Source organism: Myxine glutinosa, chromosome 1, assembly GCF_964187855.1.
Source record: "Myxine glutinosa chromosome 1, kmMyxGlut1.1, whole genome shotgun sequence".
Classification (NCBI taxonomy): Eukaryota; Metazoa; Chordata; class Myxini; order Myxiniformes; family Myxinidae; genus Myxine; species Myxine glutinosa.
This window is the reverse complement of record NC_136261.1, coordinates 273,268,598-273,292,828: the sequence shown is the minus strand read 5'-3', so window position 1 is coordinate 273,292,828 and position 24,231 is coordinate 273,268,598. Positions and strand designations below refer to the sequence as shown.

At 43.7% G+C, this 24,231-nt stretch overlaps 1 protein-coding gene across 1 annotated transcript in view; it reads left to right on the top strand.

The window, feature by feature from the left end:
* OSBPL6 (oxysterol binding protein like 6) overlaps positions 1-24,231 on the top strand; it is a 182,165-nt gene that overhangs the window by 49,147 nt on the left and 108,787 nt on the right. Inside the window, exon 5 of the mRNA XM_078787034.1 lies at positions 6,772-6,825. Coding sequence (XP_078643160.1) covers positions 6,772-6,825 — 54 coding nt within the window. The remainder of the gene's footprint in view (positions 1-6,771; positions 6,826-24,231) is intronic.

The window sequence follows — 24,231 nt, the reverse complement described above, 5'->3', positions numbered from 1 at the left end:
TTACTTTTTAAGATATCGTGCTATGTATCATTTTTGCCTTGTTACTCATTGGTGAGGAATTGCCAAAAAAAATTCGAATCTGGATTCGGTTCGTCACCGAAATCGAATGGATTTGTCCTGCTCACACACCCAATGTTTCCACCAAGTTTTGTCCAATTCCATCCATACCTTTTTGAGATATCCTGCTCAAAGACAAACAGATTAAGGAGGATGAATACAGAAGGAAACTCCAAGGAGGAAAAACTAGAAATTTGGAAGACGGAGGAATTTGGGTGGGGTGAACGAGGATAGAAAAGGTCATGGTTTTTGGATTAGGGATGCTCTGAGATGTTGATGAACAGCTGTCTTGAAGACATGAATGAGATTGAAGACGATGTGTAACTTGATTCCTAAGGTGGGGAAAAAGAGGAACAAATGAGTGAAAGTGAGCAGTGATCCTGGATGTAGGTAGTTTCAGACTGTGTGAGCACGGCATAAATCTAGGGGGACAAAGCACGGGAAGAGCGCAGGGTCCAAGAACAGAAAGGAGGCCGTAGAAGACAGAGAATCCACCGACCTGTCTGCGACAGTGACGTGATAAGCCCATAGACTCAGCTTCATCGTGGGAGGTTTCACTAATTTTAAAGGCCTAGTTTTCGACTGTATCAAGCTGAGCAAGATGTGAGGCAGGGGAGCCAGATCAGAAGGGAGAATAGTACTCTATCAAGCTGTGGATGAAGGCCTTGCAGGTGGATAGGAGTTCAGGTGTGCCAAGGAAGGACTTTGCACACCCAGTCGGTGCCTGGCTTTGGAAGCCAATTTTGAAATGTGATTTGCCCAAGAAAGATCATGGCTGATAGTGAGACCCAGGAGTTTGAATGACTGAACTTCCTCAAGAGGATTGTGAAGAAAGTAGAGAGAAGGGTTTCTGAGATGGTATTTTTGGAGAGAGATAGTGAGAGTGTGACATTTGTCAGGATTGAAAGACATATATTGGTCTGAAGAGAGGGAGGAGACTGCAGCCTGCCTGTCTGAATGATGAGGGATGTCACGGTAGAGGGTGCAGTCATCAGCAAATAGATAAAGAGGATTTTCCAGTGAGTCAGAGAGATTGATGAAGATTTGGAATAGGACTGGGCCCATACCACTGCCTTGGGGCACTCTATCCTTGACAGAGAGAGGAAATTAAAGGATTCCGTTGAGTGCCACATGTTGACAATGAGAGTAGAGGACGTCAGTAAGCCATATGTGGAGTTTTCCTTGGATGCCATAGACAGAGATTTTGGAGAGTAACGTGGGATGCCAGACTTTATCAAAAGCACGAGATATGTCCAGGGAGACGGCCCGATCTCATCTCTAACATTTAGGCCTCTATCAATTGTTGCGTGAGTAGAAGCAGCATGTCCAAGTTGGGGTGACCTGGTCTGAAACCAAATTGGTGATCTGAGATGAGGTTATTGGAGAAATGGAAGGGTTTCATATCAACTGCAATGATGGATTGCATGACTTTAATTTGCTGATGATTGGAAGTAAGCTGATAGGTCTGTAGTCGAGGGGATCAGTTTTTGCACCTTTTTATGTAGTGTAGTGATGTTGGTGGATTTCCAAGCAGATGGAAGATGACCTAGTACAAAGGACAGTGTGAAAAGGGCATAGAGAGGATGTGCAAGAGCAGCAGAGCAGGTTTTTAGGACACGTGAGCTGATGCTGTCCGGTCTAGGAGCAGAGTCAGAGTCGAGGGTAGAAAGAACCCTCTACGCCTTTTCAGGTGCAAACGATGCAGAGTCCAGGGGGAGTTTGGTATGACAGGGAAGGATGGGATCACCGACAGTGAGGGCTTGGGAACACATGATTTGGAAGCAAACACAGAATTGAGGCATTCAGCCTTTTCATGAGCGGAGTCGGCTGTGGTGTTATATGAAGAGAGGGAAAGGATGATCGAAGCGGAGCATATACTGGAGACAGACTTATCAAGGTATTACCATGTTTTAGAGGAGGGAGACAAGTTTGAAAGTTCATTCTTGAGGTTGGACAGATGTTGTTTTCTCACTCTCCTGAGAGTGGCCACACACTTATTGCAGAAAATTTGGAATGTACTGAGATTGTCTTTGTTTGGATTTGCCTTCCAGGAAGAGAACGCAAGTTATTTCAGAGCAACTGCCTCTCCACAGGTACTATCGGCATGAAGAGGGGTAGGATAATTGAAGACAAAATGGGATGAATCAGAGAGAGAGAGAGAGAGAGAGAGAGAGGAGAGGGAGGGGAGAGGAGAGGAGAGGGAGGGGAGAGGAGAGGGAGAGAGAGAGGAGAGAGAGAGGAGAGAGAGAGGAGAGAGAGAGAGGAGAGAGAGAGGGGAGAGAGAGAGAGAGAGGAGAGAGAGATGAGAGAGAGATGAGAGAGAGAGGAGAGAGAGAGGAGAGAGAGAGGAGAGAGATAGGAGAGTGAGAAGGAGAAGGAGCAGGTTTCTATGGAAGAATTCCCCGGATGAGTTAAAATCAGGGGCAGTAGATATGGGATACCAGTCCTGAAGAGAGATGGCTGCTTGCAGTCCCTGCCAGTCTGTCTGAGTGAAATACCAGACTCACTGGCATTGACGCAGCTCTCTGAGAATAGCCAGGGAGATTTTGAATTTCAAAGGCATATGATCAGATGAACCAATTGGAGCAGAGGAAGAACAGGAGACATTTGTGGGAAAGTTAGTAATCACTAAGTCCAGAAGGGAGGATTTGCCATTGCGAGAAATCCAGGTTGGATTCCGGGTTGGGGTTGAATGCTTTTCCTGATTCCATATTCCCAACTTTGACAAACGGAGATAAAAATCATGGGATGGGAGATTAGAATGCTTGTTAAATACATGGAAAAACACTGGGGGTAAAGGGGGAAGGGTTGTAGACAAGATGCAGAGCAGCCAACCACCTCAGAAAAATAATCTTTTGAAGAAGAATAAGAAGAGACGTACAGGTTGTTGGCAACAAAATGGAAACATCAATGTAAAATCACTTAATACGGTGTTGGGCCACCAGGTGCAGCCAGTACAGCCTGTATGCATCATGGCATAGACTCAATCTGCATCTGGAATTCTGCAGGAGGGATGCGGCACCATTCTTCCACGAGAAAGTCAATTAACTCACACCTGTTTGATGGAGATGGAAAACACTGTCTCAGGCGTCGTTCCAGAACTTCCTGTAAATTGGGTTCATATCTGGTGACTGATAAGGCCATGACATATGGATAACATCAGTGTCATTGCTTATCAAACATTGGGCAACCACACGTGCTCTGTGGATGGGGGCATTGTCATCCTGAAAGACACCCCTCCTGACAGGAAATAAATGCTGCAACATGGGGTGAAGATGATCACTCAGTACCATTAAGTAGCGATTCGCATTGACCTTGCCTTCTAAGGAAATGACTGCACTCAAACTATACCAGGAAAATGTGCCCCACAGCATTACAGAACCACCAGAACCCTTCTGGAACCAAGCACTCAGAGTTGTAGCGTTATTTAGTTTGGTGCCACACGTGCACTCCTCTGTTTGTCAAGAACATGGTGAAGGAGGATTCATTTGACTATATCACATTTCTCCTCTGCTTGGTAGTCCATTGCCAGTGCTCTTTACTCCACTGGCCTCACAAACATGCATTGACACGTGTGATGAGCATTTTATGCACTGCAACCCGACTACAGTATCCCGTCTGTGGAGTTCTCGGCGGACCGTTTTTGATGAAGCTGGCTTCTCGCTCCCCAGGTTGAAATTTACAGTCAATTGATCTGCAGTTGCTCGCATGCTTTGCTTTGCACTTTAAATTAGTGCACGGATATCACAATCCTGGAGTATGCACTTCCCCTACTGCTGCCCTTTGCTTATGATTTCTTTCCCTTGGAGTTCCAGGCCGACATCACCTTGGACACCATTGCTCGTGAAACATCAACAAGTTGAGTATGTTAAACGCGCCCCAACAATCAACCCTCTTTCAAAGTCACTGATGTCTCCTCTTGTAGCCATGCTTGCCATAATTATAGGCAACCAGGCCTGTGTAGCATTTTTATACATATGACCCTATGTATACTGGGATGTTATTTGCTTGATTAACACATGAGCCACACCTGTGTGGAAGCTGTTTCTTTCAATATACTTGGTGTCTCTCATTGACCCAGGTGTTTGCATTTTTTTTGTCCACCACCTGTATATCGTAGTGGAGAAGAAGAAGAACATGTGTGGCATTAGTGAAAGAGATCCAAGGGTTGAAAAGCATTTTTTAAATGATTTTTTTTGAAGAGGCATTTATAATTAACTAGGGCGTGCCCGCACGTACGTGCTTGCCCATACGTGCGTGCAAAAAAACATGCGTGCAAACAACAACAACAAAAAAAAACTTTGAAACCACGTGGCAGTAACGACCACACAACCCCCCCCTCTATTTACATGAAATGGTTTGGTCCATTCGCAAAGCCAAAACGAACGGCTTGCGAGTACGGTGACCATACCTTGGGAACCACTTGTCCGATTAATTTCAAACCTTGAAAAGGCACATCCTCGGGTCCCCAGCAATATACCTGGCAAGTTTCAAGTATATCGGACCGGTAGTTGTCGAGAAACAGCGGTCGCATACAGACAGACACACAGAGATTACTGGAATTATAGAGAGACTAGGGCATGCCCGTACTATATATATATCTAAAATTATATCCCCCCCCCTCTATTTACATGAAATGGTTTGGTCCAAAGCGAACGGCTTGCGAGTACGGTGACAATCCCCCCCCCCCTCTATTTACATGAAATGGTTTGGTCCAAAGCGAACGGCTTGCGAGTACGGTGACAATCCCCCCCCCCCCCCTCTATTTACATGAAATGGTTTGGTCCAAAGCGAACGGCTTGCGGAGTTTGGTAAAGAAATCGCCATAGCATGCACAAACGCGCAGGAAAGCGAAAGAATCGCAAAGTAGTTTTAATTAGTTTTAAAACATAGTTTGCCAACGTGAAATAAATGAATACGCTCTCAAATGTGCCGTCCGAGGCAGAGTCTGTTCGCCACGTTCGGCACACGTGATAACTCGCTGCTCTCTGATTGGTTGAATCGTTTTTTGGACATAGCTCGGTAACTACTTGTCCGATTAATATGAAACCTTGAAAAGGCACATCCTCGGGTCCCCAGCAATATACCTGGCAAGTTTCAAGTATATCGGACCCGTGGTTGTCGAGAAACAGCGGTCACAGACATACAGACATACAGAGATTACTGGAATTATAGATAGACTAGGGCATGCCCGTACTATATATATATCTAAAATTATATCCCCCCCCCCTCTATTTACATGAAATGGTTTGGTCCAAAGCGAACGGCTTGCGAGTACGGTGACAATCCCCCCCCCTCTATTTACATGAAATGGTTTGGTCCAAAGCGAACGGCTTGCGAGTACGGTGACAATCCCCCCCCTCTATTTACATGAAATGGTTTGGTCCAAAGCGAACGGCTTGCGGAGTTTGGTAAAGAAATCGCCATAGCGTGCACAAACGCGCAGGAAAGCGAAAGAATCGCAAATTAGTTTTAATTAGTTTTAAAACATAGTTTAACGCCAACATAGTTTGCCAACGTGAAATAAATGAATACGCTCTCAAATGTGCTGTCCGAGGCAGAGTCTGTTCGCCACGTTCGGCACACGTGATAACTCGCTGCTCTCTGATTGGTTGAATCGTTTTTTGGACATAGCTCGGTAACTACTTGTCCGATTAATATGAAACCTTGAAAAGGCACATCCTCGGGTCCCCAGCAATATACCTGGCAAGTTTCAAGTATATCGGACCCGTGGTTGTCGAGAAACAGCGGTCACAGACAAACACACAGACATACACACATACACACACACACACACACCGAGATTACTGGAATTATAGATAGATGACCCTACGTATACTGGGATGTTATTTGCTTGATTAACACATGAGCCACACCTGTGTGGAAGCTGTTTCTTTCAATATACTTGGTGTCTCTCATTGACCCAGGTGTTTGCATTTTTTTTGTCCACCACCTGTATATCGTAGTGGAGAAGAAGAAGAACATGTGTGGCATTAGTGAAAGAGATCCAAGGGTTGAAAAGCATTTTTTAAATGATTTTTTTTGAAGAGGCATTTATATTTAACTAGGGCGTGCCCGCACGTACGTGCTTGCCCGTACGTGCGTGCAAAAAAACGCGTGCAAACAACAACAACAAAAAAAAACTTTGAAACCACGTGGCAGTAACGACCACAGAACCCCCCCCCCCCCTCTATTTACATGAAATGGTTTGGTCCATTCGCAAAGCCAAAGCGAACAGCTTGCGAGTACGGTGACCATACCTTGGGAACCACTTGTCCGATTAATTTCAAACCTTGAAAAGGCACATCCTCGGGTCCCCAGCAATATACCTGGCAAGTTTCAAGTATATCGGACCGGTAGTTGTCGAGAAACAGCGGTCGCATACAGACAGACACACAGAGATTACTGGAATTATAGAGAGATTTTATATTTAATGTAGATTCAGTATGGAGAAAACAGAGGGGGGAATGTAGAACCAGGAGCAGAATAAAATTCAGCAAATACAAGAATCGTTATTAAGTGAAATATAAAGTTGTTTTTGTTTTGTCTGTTTTTGTTCCATTTTTTGAAGTGAGGAGAGGAAATATAAATCGGAGATAGGATAGGATAGTGTTGAGAAAACAGAAGCAAGATATCCGGGAAAACAACTAGGCGAGTGTTGTGTGACACTGGTGAGGTGTTATTCAAATATATTGTCTATTTGTTGTGTTTCAGAGGTTTTTCATCTTGGAAAATGGAATATTGAAATATGCCAAGTCACCCATCGAGGTAGGAACCATTTTTGAAGTGCTTTCTGGAGTATAGCGGGTAATACGAGTACATGTTGGGTTGAAATTCCATGAATGTACACTGGCCAAACATCACCCCTTTACATGCTTGCCTTCTTTGCCAAACCAGACGCATCTTTGTTAGAATCTGAAGACTACACATTGTTGTTTTACACACTTTAAAAATATAAAGTAAGCCTGCTCGAGCTCAGTAAGATCCATAAGCCTTTGGGTGTAAAGGGTGTAAACATCTACTATCAATATGAGATTGAATTATACACTTTATTCTGCTTTTTCTATGCATGTATTGTCAGTGTGTACACATTCTAAAATGATGTATTCCAGTTGAAAGGAAACATTAAAGTATATAACTTACAATGAAATGGAACATCCTCCCCTGCTCTCATTCTTCCCATTAGCCATTCTTCTTCCAAGTCGCCATCCGTTATGTCCCTCTCCCCTGCTGTTGGTGTGTTTACCCAGTTTATGTTATTTTTTTGTTCTGTTCTGTGTTCTTGGTCTTCCATGAGCCCTGGCTTAGTATATATAAAAAAACCACATATTACTCCAAGATGTGTGGTAAACATCCCCTGAAGTTTGCTTTCAGCACTGTGAACCATGTTTAATAAATGCGTAATGTAAAGTGCACCAAAGCACTGTTCAAATTTGGAATTTCCTCGAAACGCGCTCCCTTTCATTAATTTCTGAAAATTTATACCTGGAACATTTATGTCTGGATTTCTTGAACATTTACTTTATTATCTTTGTGTTATAACATTTTTGCATTTTGCACACTGTGGGATTGCAAGAGGTCAAACAAGTTGTGTTTTTGTTACAGGGTACAGTAACTTATGGGACGCAAGTGTGTTAAACAATCATTTCACATATATAAGAGGGTTACCCAAAAAGTAATGCCTCCTAATTAAGTAGCAATCATTATTTTATTCACATTTTTAAAACCTTATTCTTAGTAATCATAGCATAATATAATAAATTATAAATACTTGTACCAGGATCAAAGTAGACCATTTCGCCTATTTTGCTTGGGTATTATTTCTAATAAGATCTTGTACAACATAAGTGTTGCCTCATATTTTTGGTTCACGAGTTATCTAGTGACCACTATATTCGTCATGTGTGTGCGTCTGTCTGTGTGTGTGTCTATGTGTGTGTCTGCCTGTCCGCAGCATAACTACCCGATGATATCATCCGATCTTGATGAAACTTGGGTGGGAGGTTGATATCATGATCTAGTTGTGTCCTGCCTAGAGTGGGCGTATTGCGCCCATTGTGGGCAGAGCCACGCCCGAAAAAGATGTCTTTTTATGGGGTAATGAGTTCAAGCTACATCTTCACCGAGGGGTTTGGTGGAATCTGACAGGGGTTTCGATATTTGGTTAGGCCAATGTCTTGTGTCTAGCCCCACGGAGCTCGATGGTTTCATTTTTAATTTTTTTTTTCTTTTTCATTTCATTTTTCACCGAATTTTCGGTATTGTGTAGCGAACTAACCATAACTGATTATACATTATTTTCTATCTCATTTCAAGGTCAGTAACCTTCGTTTTGACATTTCCGGGCCTGGCCTGTCCGGGCCTCTTTCGGTTATAGTCCATCCTTTGTCATTGAATACCGCTCGCTCGTGAACCATCGTCGTCTTCTGACTTGTCTCAAATGATTATTCCTCTGCTTCTTTGTTAATGGCCACAATTATTGCCACGTTCTTGTGGGGTCGGCAGAAGCTTGGCACAAGTCTTTCACGAATTGGCTAGCCAGGCTTGATTTTCGACTCGGGTTAGGGCAGGAATTTGTAATTTGTTCATGTTGCCGACAATAGCTCACCTACTCTTTGCGGAGGACACTGTGGAATTGTTAATGTGCACCAACTAGTGTCGGTAGATGGGACACTCAGTTTCACCTACATTGGGGTGGGGGAGGGGGGTAGTGGCACACACATTGATGCATCACCTTGTCTGTGAAACACGGGATGACAGGTTATAGCTGGGTCAAGATTCAAACTCAGGCTAGACAGATAGGAGCACACCTCTAATGCATCTAAGCCATCCTGCCAACCCCAATATTGCCTCATGAAATATGATGAACAGACATGACAGGTGGTGGAATAATAATGCAGAAAAAGTAATGTTAAACCAAAACCAGAGACGGGGATTATTCCTTTCAAAGAGTAGTTAGTGGGTTGTGGAATTGTTTGCCAGAGAAAGTAGTGGAGTAAGGACAGTTGATCAGTTAAAAAAATTAATTTGCCATTTATTGGCACTGTACTTTCACTGCGCTGATAAATTCTGCACTTACTGAGACCAACCCACAATATATTTACACTGCACATTAGGCCCCTGCAATACACCTTGAAACGTGCCTGAATGTTATTGCCCCTCACGTGGTTACAACAATTTGTAAATTGTTACATAAAAAAAAAAAGTTACATACATAATTGCAGATAACCCATTAATTATGATTCTATTTATGTCTGAGCTGTTTGTTAGTCGAGCATAATGACCCTTGTCTTAAGATTATTTATTGGTAGTATCTGCATGGAACTTCCATGCAGCTCGAGCTTCTCTTGGCAAAGGAAATTATGGGGTATCGACAGTGAGAGTATCTGAATATTGATGGTCATGTGCATGAGTGGTATGTCGGAGTACAATTGTGCTTGTGCTGTTCCTTGGTTCTGTGTACCTTTATCATGGTTGTCTAGTGTTCTTTATCCTCCCACCTCATTATTTACTAATGTGTGCCACTTCTACCTATGTTTTCCAAAAAGACCAACAACAATAAATAACAAGAAGACGTCATGCGGAGCACGATACTTGCAAAATCTGCTCCACCCCCAAGAAAAAAAATTCCATTGATACAGCAAATTGTCCATTTCATCAAGATTAAAATTGACAATCTTGATCAAAGCTCGGGTCAACAGGAAGAAAAGTGACGATTTTTCAGATGAAAAATGATGATTTTGGAAGGTTGACCTTCAGTTGACCTTTGACCGTTTGACCTCAAAAATAGTTAGTTTCCCTATTTAGTGACTCAATGTGCAAATGCTGTTCAATTTTCAAGTCAATCGGATGAAAATTGAGGATTTCAAAAACTTGGCCTATGTTGACCTTTTGGCCTATGTTGACCTAAAATATAATTTGTGGTTGAATTCAGTGACCAGATATGCAAGTCCTCTTCAAATTTCAAGTCAATTGGATGAAAATTGACGATTTTAGAAATTTGGCCTATGTTGACCTTTTGGCCTATGTTGACCTTTTGGTCTATGTTGACCTCAAAAATACTTGGTGGTTGAATTCAGTGACCAGATATGCAAGTCCTGTTCAAATTTCAAGTCAATCGGATGAAAATTGAGGATTTTAGAAATTTGGCCTATGTTGACCTTTTGGCCTATGTTGACCTTTTGGCCTATGTTGACCTCAAATATACTTGGTGGTTGAATTCAGTGACCAGATATGCACGTCATCTTCAAATTTCAAGTCAATTGGATGAAAATTGAGGATTTTAGAAATTTGGCCTATGTTGACCTTTTGGCCTATGTTGACTTCAAAAATACTTGGTGGTTGAATTTCGTGACCAGATATGCAAGTCCTCTTCACATTTCAAGTCAATCGGGTGAAAATTGAGGATTTTAGAAATTTGGGCCATGTTGACCTTTTGGCCGATGTTAACCTCAAATATACTTGGTGGTTGAATTCAGTGACCAGATATGCAAGTCCTCTTCAAATTTCAAGTCAATCAGATGAAAATTGAGGATTTTAGAAATTTGGCAAAGTTGGTGACCTTTGGCCTATGTTGACCTTTTGGCCTTTTGACCCCAAAACAATCGGCTTCTCAACTGAAAACTGCTGTTTCTATGCCATGTTAGGCTATGTTTTAGAGAGGATTTGAATTAGGCTAGGCTGTTTGTAATCACTCAGATCTAAAATATCCTAGCATTCTTAACTTTTCTAAAAGCAGGTCTTTGGATCATGTAAATGCCAATGATGAGTAATGAAGGTTAAGGATTATGAAGCTGAATTCTAAATGTTTTAGTTAAATATTGTTGATAGCACAGCTTTTATATTTATGTTGTCTTTTTACACGATGAGACCATATTCTGAACTGATATTCTCGAGAAGAAATGGACTGGTCATTCCTCATTATGCCATTTCTTATACCTGGTATATATTCTACCAAAGACCTTCACATGTTTTTGGGTGTCCTTTTACGCTCCATCTGGAGTCCCTGTATAGAGAGAGTTGCGACATGAAGAGTCCGAAAAAATTTGGTCACGTGGTCTGTGGACGCCATGTTGTTTCCTGTCCGATCTTCGCGTGTTTCAGGCCTTGCATTGAATACATACGATGAACGCTCTATTTTATTGTCTGGCTTTGTTTGTTGTCTTTAATAATACTTAATAATGTGAGTATTGTCTTTAATACTCACACTCATTCTAATGACGCCAAATACTTAAGATCACACGCTGATAAGACTCTCCTTGTCTGTAATAGAACTCATATGCCATACGGGGACAAAGCCTTTTGCAACTCAGTACCTGCCCTCTGGAACAAACTACCTTTAACTATTCGGACTCACACAACATAAAAACTTTCAAATCAAAACTCAAAACACATTTATTTCCAAAGTAACTTAATTGTATTTTTTGAAAAGTAACTTTAAGTCGTATTCTTCTAAGATTGTGTAATGTAAGTTGTAGTCTTCAAGATATGTTGTGAAGCGCTTTGTTAATTTCATGGGATGGCGCTATATAAATACTGTTATTATTGTTATTATTATTATGTACATGTATGTAATTTGGAATAGTTTAGATGTACACCATACAACTAATTGTACATTGCTATGAAAAACGGGTATGTTTTATGTGCATACTCTTCCATTGCAAGTCTGGATTACAATTTCTGGGCCTTTTATATAATTACAATTTAATTGTGCATATGTATTTCTCCCGGTGCGCCTACATGAAAAGTTAAATTACTTTTTAATTTTCATATTTAAAATCAACATTTCTGTCATTTGTCAAGATGGTTTTAAGGCAATCTTGTTATAATAATAGGAATTTATATAGCGTAAATTGCAGGAGCCTCTAAGCGCTTAGAAAAGAGAAGAAAGCCAACGAGATGAATATACAAATACAAATTATGCAAGAAGAAAACCTAAGATATAATCAGATGTAGGCATTTTCAAATAAATGAGTCTTTAACAGAGATTTGAAAATGTTCACATTGTCGGCTTTGTGTGCATGCATGCTAGTCAAGAAAGTAAGATGCAAGAGAGCAAGGTAGTCCAGAAAATCATAGGCACTTCCTGTCCCCTCTTTCCCTTTTATTCCTTTTCCCCCTCTCCTCCCTCTCCTCCCCACATAAAACTACATTTCTGATAGTTAGGCAGATATGTGGCCAAATATAGGAGGATTGTGGCTTTGGTGGTAAAAACACCAAAATTGGCAGATTTGAAGGTTATTATATACTAAATGATTTCAGATATAGGGCCAAGCTCAAATTTTTCCCTGGATGCCCAGAAATGGCAAAATCCAATATGGCCGCCGTTCAAATTGTGAGAAATTATGAAGTCTAATATCTTCGCCAATAAATGACATATCAAGACGAATATAGTATCTACTATCTATGTATATGTTTTCAGCTATGATGAATTCAATGGAATCATCGTTTTGATGATAACATGTACACAAATCAATATGTCAGACAAAAGATGTAAATTAGTTCGTGAAAAAATGGGAAATGCAGCAATTTTTCAAGGTTTAGAAAATAATTTAACACACATGTACAAACAATCACATACTTTATTGTCAAAGAATATGACACCATAATATATAACCATGTGTGTATACCTTATCATATACATGTATATCGTTATTCAAAACACTAACATAGAAATGAACAATATTTTTTTAATGTGACCAGATGAGGAACAAAACAGCATATCAACACAATAAGCAAAACAAAATGTTGAATAGACCATATATATCAAATAAAAAATCTAGCACTGAGTGGCACACTTATTGACACATTTACTGTATAAAAGAACGTAATTTTTGTATATAATTATAACTGATACCAATAACTGGACAAAACCTACACTACGAATCATTTGGTAATTACATACGTGTAGATCTACGTGTCCACACAAATCAAGAATAGTTAGCAACGGAACAACTAAACAACACAACTTAATGGCTATCATTATGATCACAATTACCAGCGCAGTTGCAGAGTGACGTGCACTTCAGATCAACTTTGACACATTTGCAGAGTCCCCTGCATCCCTTCTTTCAGCCACACCGTAGCAACTCTGAACAGGACACTGCTGCTTCTGGCAACAATGTCCACAATGGCTCCCATCCTCGTGAAGTATTCTTTTTCCATCCCCATGACTCTGGCGAAGGAACATCTGGAGCTCGTATGTGTGCCTGCCCCCAAACATGTCCTCCCTGGTAAATGGCATGTTTTGTGTGCTGCAAAAGCGCTGCGCTAGTTGGTGGGATGGCATCGATGGATCTTGCTTTGGTAGTGAATAGATGTCTCCTGGCTGAGTCAGCAGTAGCTTCAAAACTCGTTCTGTCATATAGCAGCACTACGTACGACTCTAGTACTGACATACAATCATCATTGAAGCTTGCTGGCATTGCAACAAGTTTCGCAAATACTGCAGTAACTGCATTGAATGATTTCCATGTGTTAAAGGCAGTTGTCTTGCCCCTTCCAGCAAAGGAAGAGACCGTGTCACAACCGGTGAATGCGTGGAACATGGGAAGAGCTCGTGCCTTTTCTGCACCCAAAGATGTGGCGATTTGATGAGCTGGGATGTATCGAAGGTGTTTGCCAGTACCAAACGCTATCCAAAGTTGCGTGTTCTCGAGTTGCACAACAGTCGAGACAGCCAGGATGACGACATCCGTGTCCACTGCACGCAGCATCAGCCTGCGATAACCTTTCTCTGCTGCATCCATGACGTGCAGAAACATTCTGGTGTCGGCCTCTTCGTGAGTACAAGGTGCCAATGATGAGACATCCTGATGAACACGAGAACAAAGCACATTCTCGCCGCATGTTGAGAACACTTCCTTCTCTGTCGAAAGATTTTCCACTACTTGATGTGCCAAGAAATCAAAGAGCTCAGTCTTGTTGTCATCTATTCTCAGAAACTCCTGCCAGTTTCCTGGGATTGAGTTGGCTGTTGTGACACGCCTTCTGATGCCCTTTCCTCGTTTCTCTCTTGTTGTATACTTTAGACTATCTTGGCGATACACATCCCAAATAATGTCAACTCTGTTGGATTTTGCCAACTGTGCCTTGATGTACGGCAGGAACACTAGTGTGGCGTAGTCTTGGAAGGTTTTCGCTCCCACTGGCCTCAGCATATTGATGATAGCAGCTCCATCCAGTATGATGACGTCGACTGTTGGCGCCTCGCCTTCAGATGTACAAAGCTTCTCTAGACAGTCGGTTAGATCCGCTTGGGTACCAAGCCGTAGTTTTCCCAACTGAGACAAGGCTGGCGGGTATGCATGGTTTTCATGCTTGAAAACGTTTTCCAAATCACCGTCACGTGTTTGGCATGCGATGTAAAGCCTGGAGAACAGTGCACAGTCACTCTTGAGCGATGCTACCATCTGTGTCGCTTTGGATGGAGTCCTTGTGGGTGGCCGGCTGAACAAGGCCAATCTGTTTTTGGGGATCGTATCCGATACAGGTGTTGTTCGCTCAATTAACCGCTGAGTGACATAGCTGTCATATTGGTCCTGACCCAGCTTCTCTATCCCACGAAAAGTTTTAGCTACAGCTTGATCTGGGATGTCTCTGGTATCTAGAACCGGAAGGTCGCCACTGTCTTCCATGAATGGATTACCGAGGTCTTTGATTACTTGCACAAGAGCCCTGATCTCGCTGGCAAAGGAGACTTGTGCAGATGGTGTATGCTCATGATGCCTGACTTGGTCTTTCCCAGTGTTGTTATCCGAGCAAACTGTTTCGAAACTGTCTATAGCCCTCGCGATTTCTGGTCTAGCTACCATCCACCTCAGTAGAGCTCTAGGATTTTGCATCAACCCGATTGCCCCACCATCTCCTTTGACGATTTTGTTCTTTTGTTCATGTGCTTGGTCGATAGCCATGGCTGAGAATGGGCGAGTCGTCTTATGAACAATGAAGCTGCCTTGATCGAACTCCTTTGCTACTCGGGGAAGTCGTTGGTGTAGTGTTGTCATATCACGTATGTGCACGGGAACCCATCGAGCATAGTGAGTGTGGTCCAAGGCAAAGAACCAAGGAGCTAATGCCTTCAGCACAGGAACGTAGAGTGAAAGCTTACCATCACTAAGTGACCGGACATAGACCAGGAGGAGACATTCAAGGTGCATGACCATATACCAGTAGTGGAACTGTGGAGAAACCTCAGCTTGCTTCACACACCAATCATCAAACGACAGTGGTGCACTTGTTTCCATGCTATACACATCATAAGCTGTTTGGAGCAAAATTGATAATGCACTGGAGGTGACTTGGTGTGCATCTCGAGTGCGCTTGACATGGGCACCTTTGAGAAAGGAGTCAGCCGTTCCTGCTGTCGCAATACCTGCTTGGGTAAGAACATTTGTCCAGCCACTGCCATCCAGCAAATCCCCGAGAGTGGTCAAAGCAGCCATTTCTATATGCAACCCTCCAAGTAGGATGACAAAGTTCTCTTCGCCGTACACTTCTGGCCAGTTCCATTGGATGAGCTTTGCGATCGCGAACAAAGGCTGATCTACTGTGAGCACAGGAATCTGTCCAGGGTTCAGATGTTCGACAGCTTGTTTGATAACATCCATCGAATGACGAATCATGGCCACTGACTTTGAGTCGTCCGGGAACAATGGCAGAAGTGATGTGATGGTGACATCGAAGTTACGTGATTGGTTTTTATTCGAGTGGAATGCAGCCCAAGCAATCGGATCATCAATATTTCGGACCTGTTGATTTATGAGTCGCTGTGTGTTTTTCTGCTATTTCGTCTCGTCTTCAAGAGCAGCCTCCAGAGGAGCAGTGTTACTTGTGAGTGGACCTGTCGTCTCTGGGATTTCTGGATCTTTCTTTCTAACTGCCACTGGAGTCAGGATCGTGTAGGTTTCCGGAAGTTGTGGTATCTTCTTGTTTGTTGTCCCTGGTTGTAAGTTAGCTCTTTCTCGCTTGGTGCCATCAGTCTCTTTTTTCCGATTTTGGAACAGCGATATGCCAGTGCCATGAAAGGAATCACGAGCAGTGTTCGAGCTGGGATTGTGGTCAATGTTATCCACCACCGCAGTCGTGAAGAGACCATCTCGAAGAATGAGGGGGCATACAACACAATCATTTTCATATTGGCTGGCTGCTTCGTTGGCCATATCCATGGATATATCCATAACCCTGTCATATGATATTGATAGTCCGAGATGGAACAAGGTATCAACAAGTTCACGTTTTCGTGTGTGTGCATGAATCATCATACCGAGGTATATTGGCAGTGGCATCTCTGTTCTTATTGTGATGAGTACCAGTGGAACCTCGGTGTCTTTTCACGTAGCTGTTGTACTGCAGCATTTGTGCCATACTGAGCGTACTTGTCTCACCTTCTCAGTTTCTTTATTCATAATGTTTGGGCCGTCCATTATCATGCTAACTAGTGCCACCAGTGACTTGGGAACAGCCTGTTCTTGGCAGCCTTTGCTAAAGGACCCATCAAATGTTGCTTGCATTTCCAACATATCTCGACGAATGAGTTGTGCTGCCTTAGCTAAACATATAGTTTCGTCGTCGCAGTTATCCACACTCGAATTCATCAGTGCAAATCCGACATCATCATCAAAACTGAGTAGAACGTCTCGGCCTTGCTTGTAGGCCCGGATTCCAGGGACATTAGCAAGTATTCGATCTTTTAAGTCTGAAGAGTGGATACGGCCACTTACCTCAACCCCCAGGTGTCTCAGTCGATCAGTGTATAACTTGAGAAGATCTGACAACTTGCATATTGGGGCAACCGATTGCTCTACCATCTTTGTGTCTTCTATGTAGCCAAAGAGTTCCGCCAATGCTATGCCATGAGATACTCCATCTGTGTTCCTTTGTCGATCTACGGCTGTTTTCCTACTGGCTGCGTTGTACAATTTCACAAGGCATGGTGCATGATATTTGGCATCCTGTGCCACCAGGTCGCCGGAGCTAAGTTTTGCAATGAGATCTTGATCTTGAAGCTTCAGGGCGCATTGCTTAACTCGATAGGTCAGTTTGGGCATCATGGCATCATGCAGAGAGGCACGTTCCATTGCAACTTCATCATAGCAGAAACATACATCACCTTGAGAAGGTAGGTCTTTTCGTGAAAACTGTCGCCGCGGGTAAGGGCGATCTTGGGTGTCACTTTCACATGGAGGTATTGCAGCTGTCTGAAGTCGTGCTAGACGACTTGAAGAACACTTCAAACGGCAAGATGAGTGCCACTGAGCGCTATGTTTGGCAAGTGTCTGAGGGATACCATCGCCATCATCTAATTGTGCTTTGTCCACGCCAACTGGCTGTTCACCTAATTCTCGAAACGTTGTTAAATTGTCACCCACACGGTCATACCCAGCCCCAACATCTGTCCTCTTCGATTTTGCTGGGCACTGGAGAGGCTCTGAAGAATGTTCTTGGCAAAGGGCACAACGACTCCAATCGATGGGAGGATAGCCAACTGCTGATGTAGATGGTTGCAGACTGACATCTTGTACGATCTTACATCGCTTCTTCGCCGGCATGGTGGATTCTACTTCTGATCAGTCACCTGAAATAAGAGAAGTATTATATTAATATATATTATATTATATATATATGTTATATATATTATATATATATTATTAATATATATTATATATATATATTATAATATATAATGTATATTCCATCTGAAAGCATGTACAACAAGTCGTACAACATGATAAATTGTCATATTTATGCATCGGCCACGACATATATATCATGAATATCAGCTTAATCGGGATTTTAATGCCTTTTAGCGACAAATGAGTGGCGCCATTGGCTTCCTTATGTGTGAAAACATATAAAACGATGTTATTCATGTCTATGTGATATATATTCAGAAAGATATGATGTAAAATAGATTTTCACGATTCAGATGGTGGTCATCTTGGATTTTCCCACTTTATGGGTGTAAAAGGAAAAAATGTGCTTGGCCCTATATCTGAAATCATTTAGTATGTCATGATCATCAGCTGTGCCAATTTTGGTGCTTTTACCACAAAAGCCACAATCATATCACATAACTGCCTTACTATGAACAAAGATTATTGCAATAAACAAAATCCGATTCTTATCTTGGACTAAGAGAAAATCATATCAAAAGCGAGGGGCACGGTGCAAATCACAAATTACACAATGGAGGCACTCAAATTTTGTACTAGGTTACGCACAATGTATACACACGAGCGGGCAGTGCACGAGTGCGTGGCACAAACAATGGAAACAAAATGGCTTCTAATTCCGGGTTGTCGTAACTCTCTCTATACAGGGACTCTAGCTCCATCGGCCCCGCCCTCCTCCTACCCCCTCAAAATGGCGATTTGATTACCCACATGACTTGCGACATCATCTCACGGATAATTTTCTGCTGGTAATTTTCATAATGATTTTGACTATCAGAGGATTCTTTGTCAGAAAAATCTTCATCAAATTCACTTTCTGACGAGTCTGAAGCGAGTTGTGGCGGCCATTTTCCGTTGTGTGCTGATACACCTTGCCTTTGATTACGTCATGCAGATTGACACGTTATCTTAACTTAACTGTTAAAAAGGTTAAGCAAACTTAACTGCCGGCCCATGGTAGGAAAGCTACTGGTCCACTGAGTAATGCCAAAATATATAATGGAGCCATCATCTACTCTAGGGGTGGATCCAGGTTTTTTGAAAGGGGAGGAGTGGGTGGGGGGGTCCATCGGGTGGGGGGGGGGGGGGGTCCATCGGGTGGGGGGGGGGGGGTCCATCGGGTGGGGGGGGGGGGTCAGAAATGAAGGGTGCAGGGTGCATACTTGCCAAGATTCTGCGAGCATGAAGCCATCAAGGTGAGAAGACAAAAAAGCCCCCCAAAGGCACAAAATACCCCAAGGAGGTCACGTCTTTTCGAAGCTGTTCCATGCGCTCACGCTTTCGAAGCTAAGTGATCCTTCTCAATTGTGTTTTTGTCGAGACTGTATCTATCTTTCGGTGTATGTATCTATCTTTGTATCTATCTCTCTTTCTATCTATCTTTCTTTCTTTCGAAGCGTATCTGTATCTATCTATCTTTCTATCTGTAGGTCTGTATCTATCTTTCGAAGCGTATCTTTTGGAAAATTTTCGGTGCTAATTTTTCGTACATGTATACACAATCGTCGGTTAATGCGTATCGAGTATTCTGCGGCCTAGTACTCGTAGGCTTGGCGACCGTACCGTCTCCGACCTTGTGGTTTTGTTTTTCTCTCAGCGATTCGTCGAATGCGCTGCATTTATTTTCGTTCTCTGGTTCGTCCCAGTCGTTCACCCCATACCTCCTTGTTTAATATCTCTACTCAAAAAAAAAAAACCCCCCAAAAAATATTTCCTTCCCAGGTGTTATTCGTTTATTTGTTGTTCTTTTTTGTTCGTTCGTTCTTCGTTCGCGATCACGTGATCACGTGATTAGAAATGTATAATCTCTCCCCTGAACAACTATTTTCTCTCATATATTATAACACCCTTTTCTTCTTCTCCTACAAAAGGATGCTTTCGTCTTGCTCACCAAATCTATTCATTCCAAAAAATATATATAATACCATCTCTTACAGTTCCTCCTTTCTACATTCCCTAAACTATCCAGAACTCCACCCCTCCTTCAGTGTCCTCAAACATATTTTTGACTCGAAGGTCTCAAACTCATTTTGCAAAAAATGTTCGTTTCCCATGAATCGTACACTTTTCAAAATCCAATCTCACCCCTCCCCTTCAAATCCTCCCCATCACCCATCCCTTTCAAATCTCCCCCCTTGCCCCTTCCCTCCCCTCCCTCCTAAACTCCCCCCACACCCCTCCCCTCCGAGACTCTCCCTCGCTCCTCCCCTCCTAGACTCCCCTCTCACCCCTCCTCCTCAAAGCATCCTCCCTGCTTCTTCCCCCTTCCAACTTTCACCTTCATCTCCCCCAACCTTCTGCCTCGCTCTTCCTCCTCCTCAAATAACACCTCACTGTGCCTCACCCAATCTCCATCAAACCTTTTGTCCGCCCCATTCTTCCCTTTCTCCAAGCTATTCTGAAATCTCTGAAATCTCTGACACACCTTCAACAGCTCTCCCTACCTCTTCCTCCTCTTCCACAGCTTACCCTACCCCTCCCCCCCCTGTTCTGGACCGGATGCTCCCCCTTCCTCTTCATTAACGGTATGGACCTCAAACATCCGGGGCCTTCGCTCAAACTTGACTGATCTCTCCATACAGGTTGCTTCTGACAAACCAGATGTGATCTGCTTAACAGAAACTTTCCTCCTTCATGATGTCTCTGATGCCTTGGTATCTCTCCCAGGTTACTCCCTCTTCCGGTATGATAGACCTGAGCCTCGTCCTGGAGGTGGGGTTGCTATCTTTATAAAAAACTCTCTTCCTCACTCGCCCTCCACTGCCCTCTCTCCACCTCACCCCCAGGAATACCTTTGGCTACGGCTTCCCCTTCGCTCCCACCTTTTGTTCATATGTGTGTTGTACCGGCCACCAAACAGCGATGACTCCATTTACATCTCGCTGTCTGATAATATGGACCAACTTCTATCTACCCATCCCAACTCTCTCTTCCTCATATGTGGTGATTTCAATTGTCACCATGCCAGTTGGCTGGGTGTGGGTACCTCTCTCACCAGCCATGGCTCTTCAGCAAAGGACTTCTGCGACTCACTGGGACTGACACAATCTGTCAATTTCCCGACCCGGATCTCAGTCAACGGAGCATCTTCTCTTCTGGATTTGGTTATGACAAACTTCCCTGAAAATGTCTGCTGCTCTTCTTCTGCTCCAATCGGCTCATCTGATCATGTGCTTGTCAAAGTGGACATCTCTCTGACCATTCTCAGAGAGCCTCCTCAGCGTCGACGAGTCTGGCATTTCACTCAGGCCAACTGGCACGGTCTTCAAGCAGCCATCAATCATCTGGACTGGTCTCCCATCTCTACCGCCTCTGACATCAACTCATCCTGGGAATTCTTTCAAAGTAAATTGCTCTCTCTCATGCACAGATTTATCCCATCTCGTCTTCAGTTGTCATACCCTTCCTCCCGTCCATGGTACACGGAATCTTGTGGTGAGGCTGTTGCCCTGAAACAACTTGCTTTCGTCTCCTGGAAAGCAAATCCAACGGAAGGATATCTCATTTCCTTTCACAAAGCCCGAAACAAGTGTGTGTCCACCCTCAGGAGAGCCAGGAAACAATATCTCACCGTTCTCAAGACCGAACTCTCTTATCTGTCTCCCTCTTCCAAATCCTGGTGGCGTCTGGTCAAATCTGTTTCTGGTGTTTGTTCCCCCTCCATCCCCTCCCTCACCTCAAACGGCTTAACGGCTGACTCCACACGTGAAAAAGCTGAATGCCTCAACTCTGTGTTTGCCTCTAAATCTTGTGTCCCAAACCCATCCTTCTCTGTACCCACCGTACCCAGTCGTACCCAGCTGCTCCTGGACTCTGTGTCCTTTCCTCCTGACAAGGTGGAAAAGTTTCTGTCAACCCTCGACTCTGATTCTGTAACTGGTCCTGACGGCATCAGCCCACGGGTCCTAAAATCATGTGCTTCCGCTCTTTCACTCCCTCTTTCTGTTCTCTTCACCCTCTCTTTTGCTCAAGGTCATCTGCCATCTGCTTGGAAATCAGCCAACATCACCGCTTTGCACAAAAAAGGTGCAAAAACAGATCCCAGCAACAACAGACCAATCAGCCTTCTCCCAATTATCAGCAAAGTCATGGAATCCATCATTGCTTCAGATATGAAATCTTTCCTCTTCTCCAATGGTTTGATCTCTGATCATCAATTTGGTTTCAGACCTGGTCACTCTACTCTGGACATGCTGCTTCTGCTTTCTCAACAGTGGATGGAGGTCCTCAACGCCAAACAGGAAATTAGAGCCGTCTCCCTTGACATTTCACGTGCCTTCGATACGGTCTGGCACCCTGCTCTGCTCACCAAACTCTCCTCCTTTGGTATCCATGGAAATCTCCACGCATGGCTGGCAGACTTCCTCTCTGGTCGTAGTCAACGTGTGCCCCGGAATGGGTTTCTCTCATCTCCTCTTCCTGTTCAGGCTGGAGTTCCCCAAGGTAGTGTTCTGGGCCCTGTGCTTTTTCTGGTCTTCATCAATGATCTCTCTGACTCTCTTGAAAATCCTCTCTATCTCTTTGCTGACGACTCTACTCTCTGTCGCTCCATTCCTCATCCCTCAGATCGGCAGTCTGCAGCCTCCTCACTCTCTGCAGACCTGGACAAAATCACAGACTGGGCAAACAAATGGAACATGTCTTTCAATCCTGATAAATCTCACACTCTTACGATGTCTCTCCGAAAAGACCGACTGGAAAACCCTCCCATCCACTTTCTGAATAATCCTCTCCAATAAGTTCTGTCACTCAAGCTTTTGGGTCTCACTATTTGCCATGATCTTTCCTGGGAAAACCACATTTCAAATCTGGCCTCCAAAGCCAGTCGCCGACTGGGCATCCTCCGTCGTGCGAAGTCCTTCCTTGGCCCACCTGAGCTCCTCACCACATACAAGGCTTTCATCCGCAGCTCTATGGAATACTGCTCTCCCCTCTGGTCTGGTGCTCCTGCCTCACACCTAGCCCGTCTTCACGCTGTTGAAACCAAAGCGTTCAGAATCATTGGAATCTCCCGCGATGAAGCTAACTCCAAGGGCCTTTCATTCGCTCACCGCAGGCAGGTTGGTGGTCTTTCCGTCTTCTACCGACTCCTCTCTGGCCTTGCCCCCCCAGCCCTCTCTGGGCTCTGTCCCCCAAATATTCCTACAGGTCGCACAAGATCTGCCTGCAACCCTCTTATGGTTAAACTGCCAAAATCAAGACTTTCTGCTCACCTTCACTCCTTCATTCCTCTTTTCTCCCGCCTCTGGAACAAACTCCCTCACTCTCTTCAATCCCACTCCACCCTCCAGGTCTTTAAAACAGCTGTTCACCACCATCTCTTATCCTCCCCCATCCAAAACCTTGATCTTTTCTACCCCCGCTAATTTCGGTCCCCTTGTGTTTTATACTTCTCCCACCCCCCCCCCCCCCTTCCCACGCCTCCTGCCCCCAAGCCCTCTCCCTCCCACACTTCTCCCTGCTCTCAAATGTTGTGGTTGTGTGCTTCCCCGTCTCTCCCCATCTTGTCTTCCGCTCCCACTTTTTGTATATTTTGTTTGTCTGGTTGATTTGTTTGTGAAATAAATGTTAGCTCTTTCACGAGCCTCGATTCAGTATACAAAAAAAAAAAAAAAAAAAAAAAAAAAACAGGACCCCGAAATAGCCTGAAGACTCAAAATACTCCAAAGATTCAAAAATACCCCAAAGACCTAAAATAACCCAGAGACCCAAAATGACCCAAAAACCCTTAAATATCCATAAGATGCCAAATACCTGTAACACCCTGAAGACCCTTAAGCCCCCAATGATCTAAAAGACCCTTAAAGATTGATCTTTTCTGCCTCTCCGGCCTTGCTCCCCCAGCTCTCTCTGTGCTCTGTCCCCCAAATATTCCTACAGGTCGCACAAGATCTGCCAGCCACCCTCTGATGGTTAAACTGCCGAAATCTCGGCTCTCTGCTCACCTTCACTCTTTCATTCCTCTTTTCTCCCGCCTCTGGAACAAACTCCCACACTCACTTCAATCACACTCCTCCCTCCAGGTCTTCAAAACAGCTGTTCACCACCATCTCTTATCTTCCCCCATCCAAAACCTTGATCTTTTTTACCCCCACTAATTCACCCCAGATCCACCTTGTTTGAAATTCCAACTTCTTTCCTGGAAGTCTTGGCAGTGTCCATATGTTTTATACCTCTCCCACCCCCCCCCCCCCTTCCCATGCCTCCCCCCCAAAGCCCTCTCCCTCCCACAGTTCTCTCGATGTCTCCATGTCTCTCGGTCCCTGCTCTCAAATGTTGTGTTTGTGTCCTTCCCCCTCTCTCCCCATCTTGTCTACCGCTCCCGATGTTATTTGTTTTGTGTGTCTGTTTGTCTTTCTGTGTGATTACTGTTCGCTCTTTCACGAGCCTCGATCTTGTATACAAAAAAAAAAAAAAAAAAAAAAAGATCCCAAAGACCCAACAGATCAAGAAGACTCAGAAGACCCAAAAGATCCCAAAATACTCAGAAGACATTTAAAGA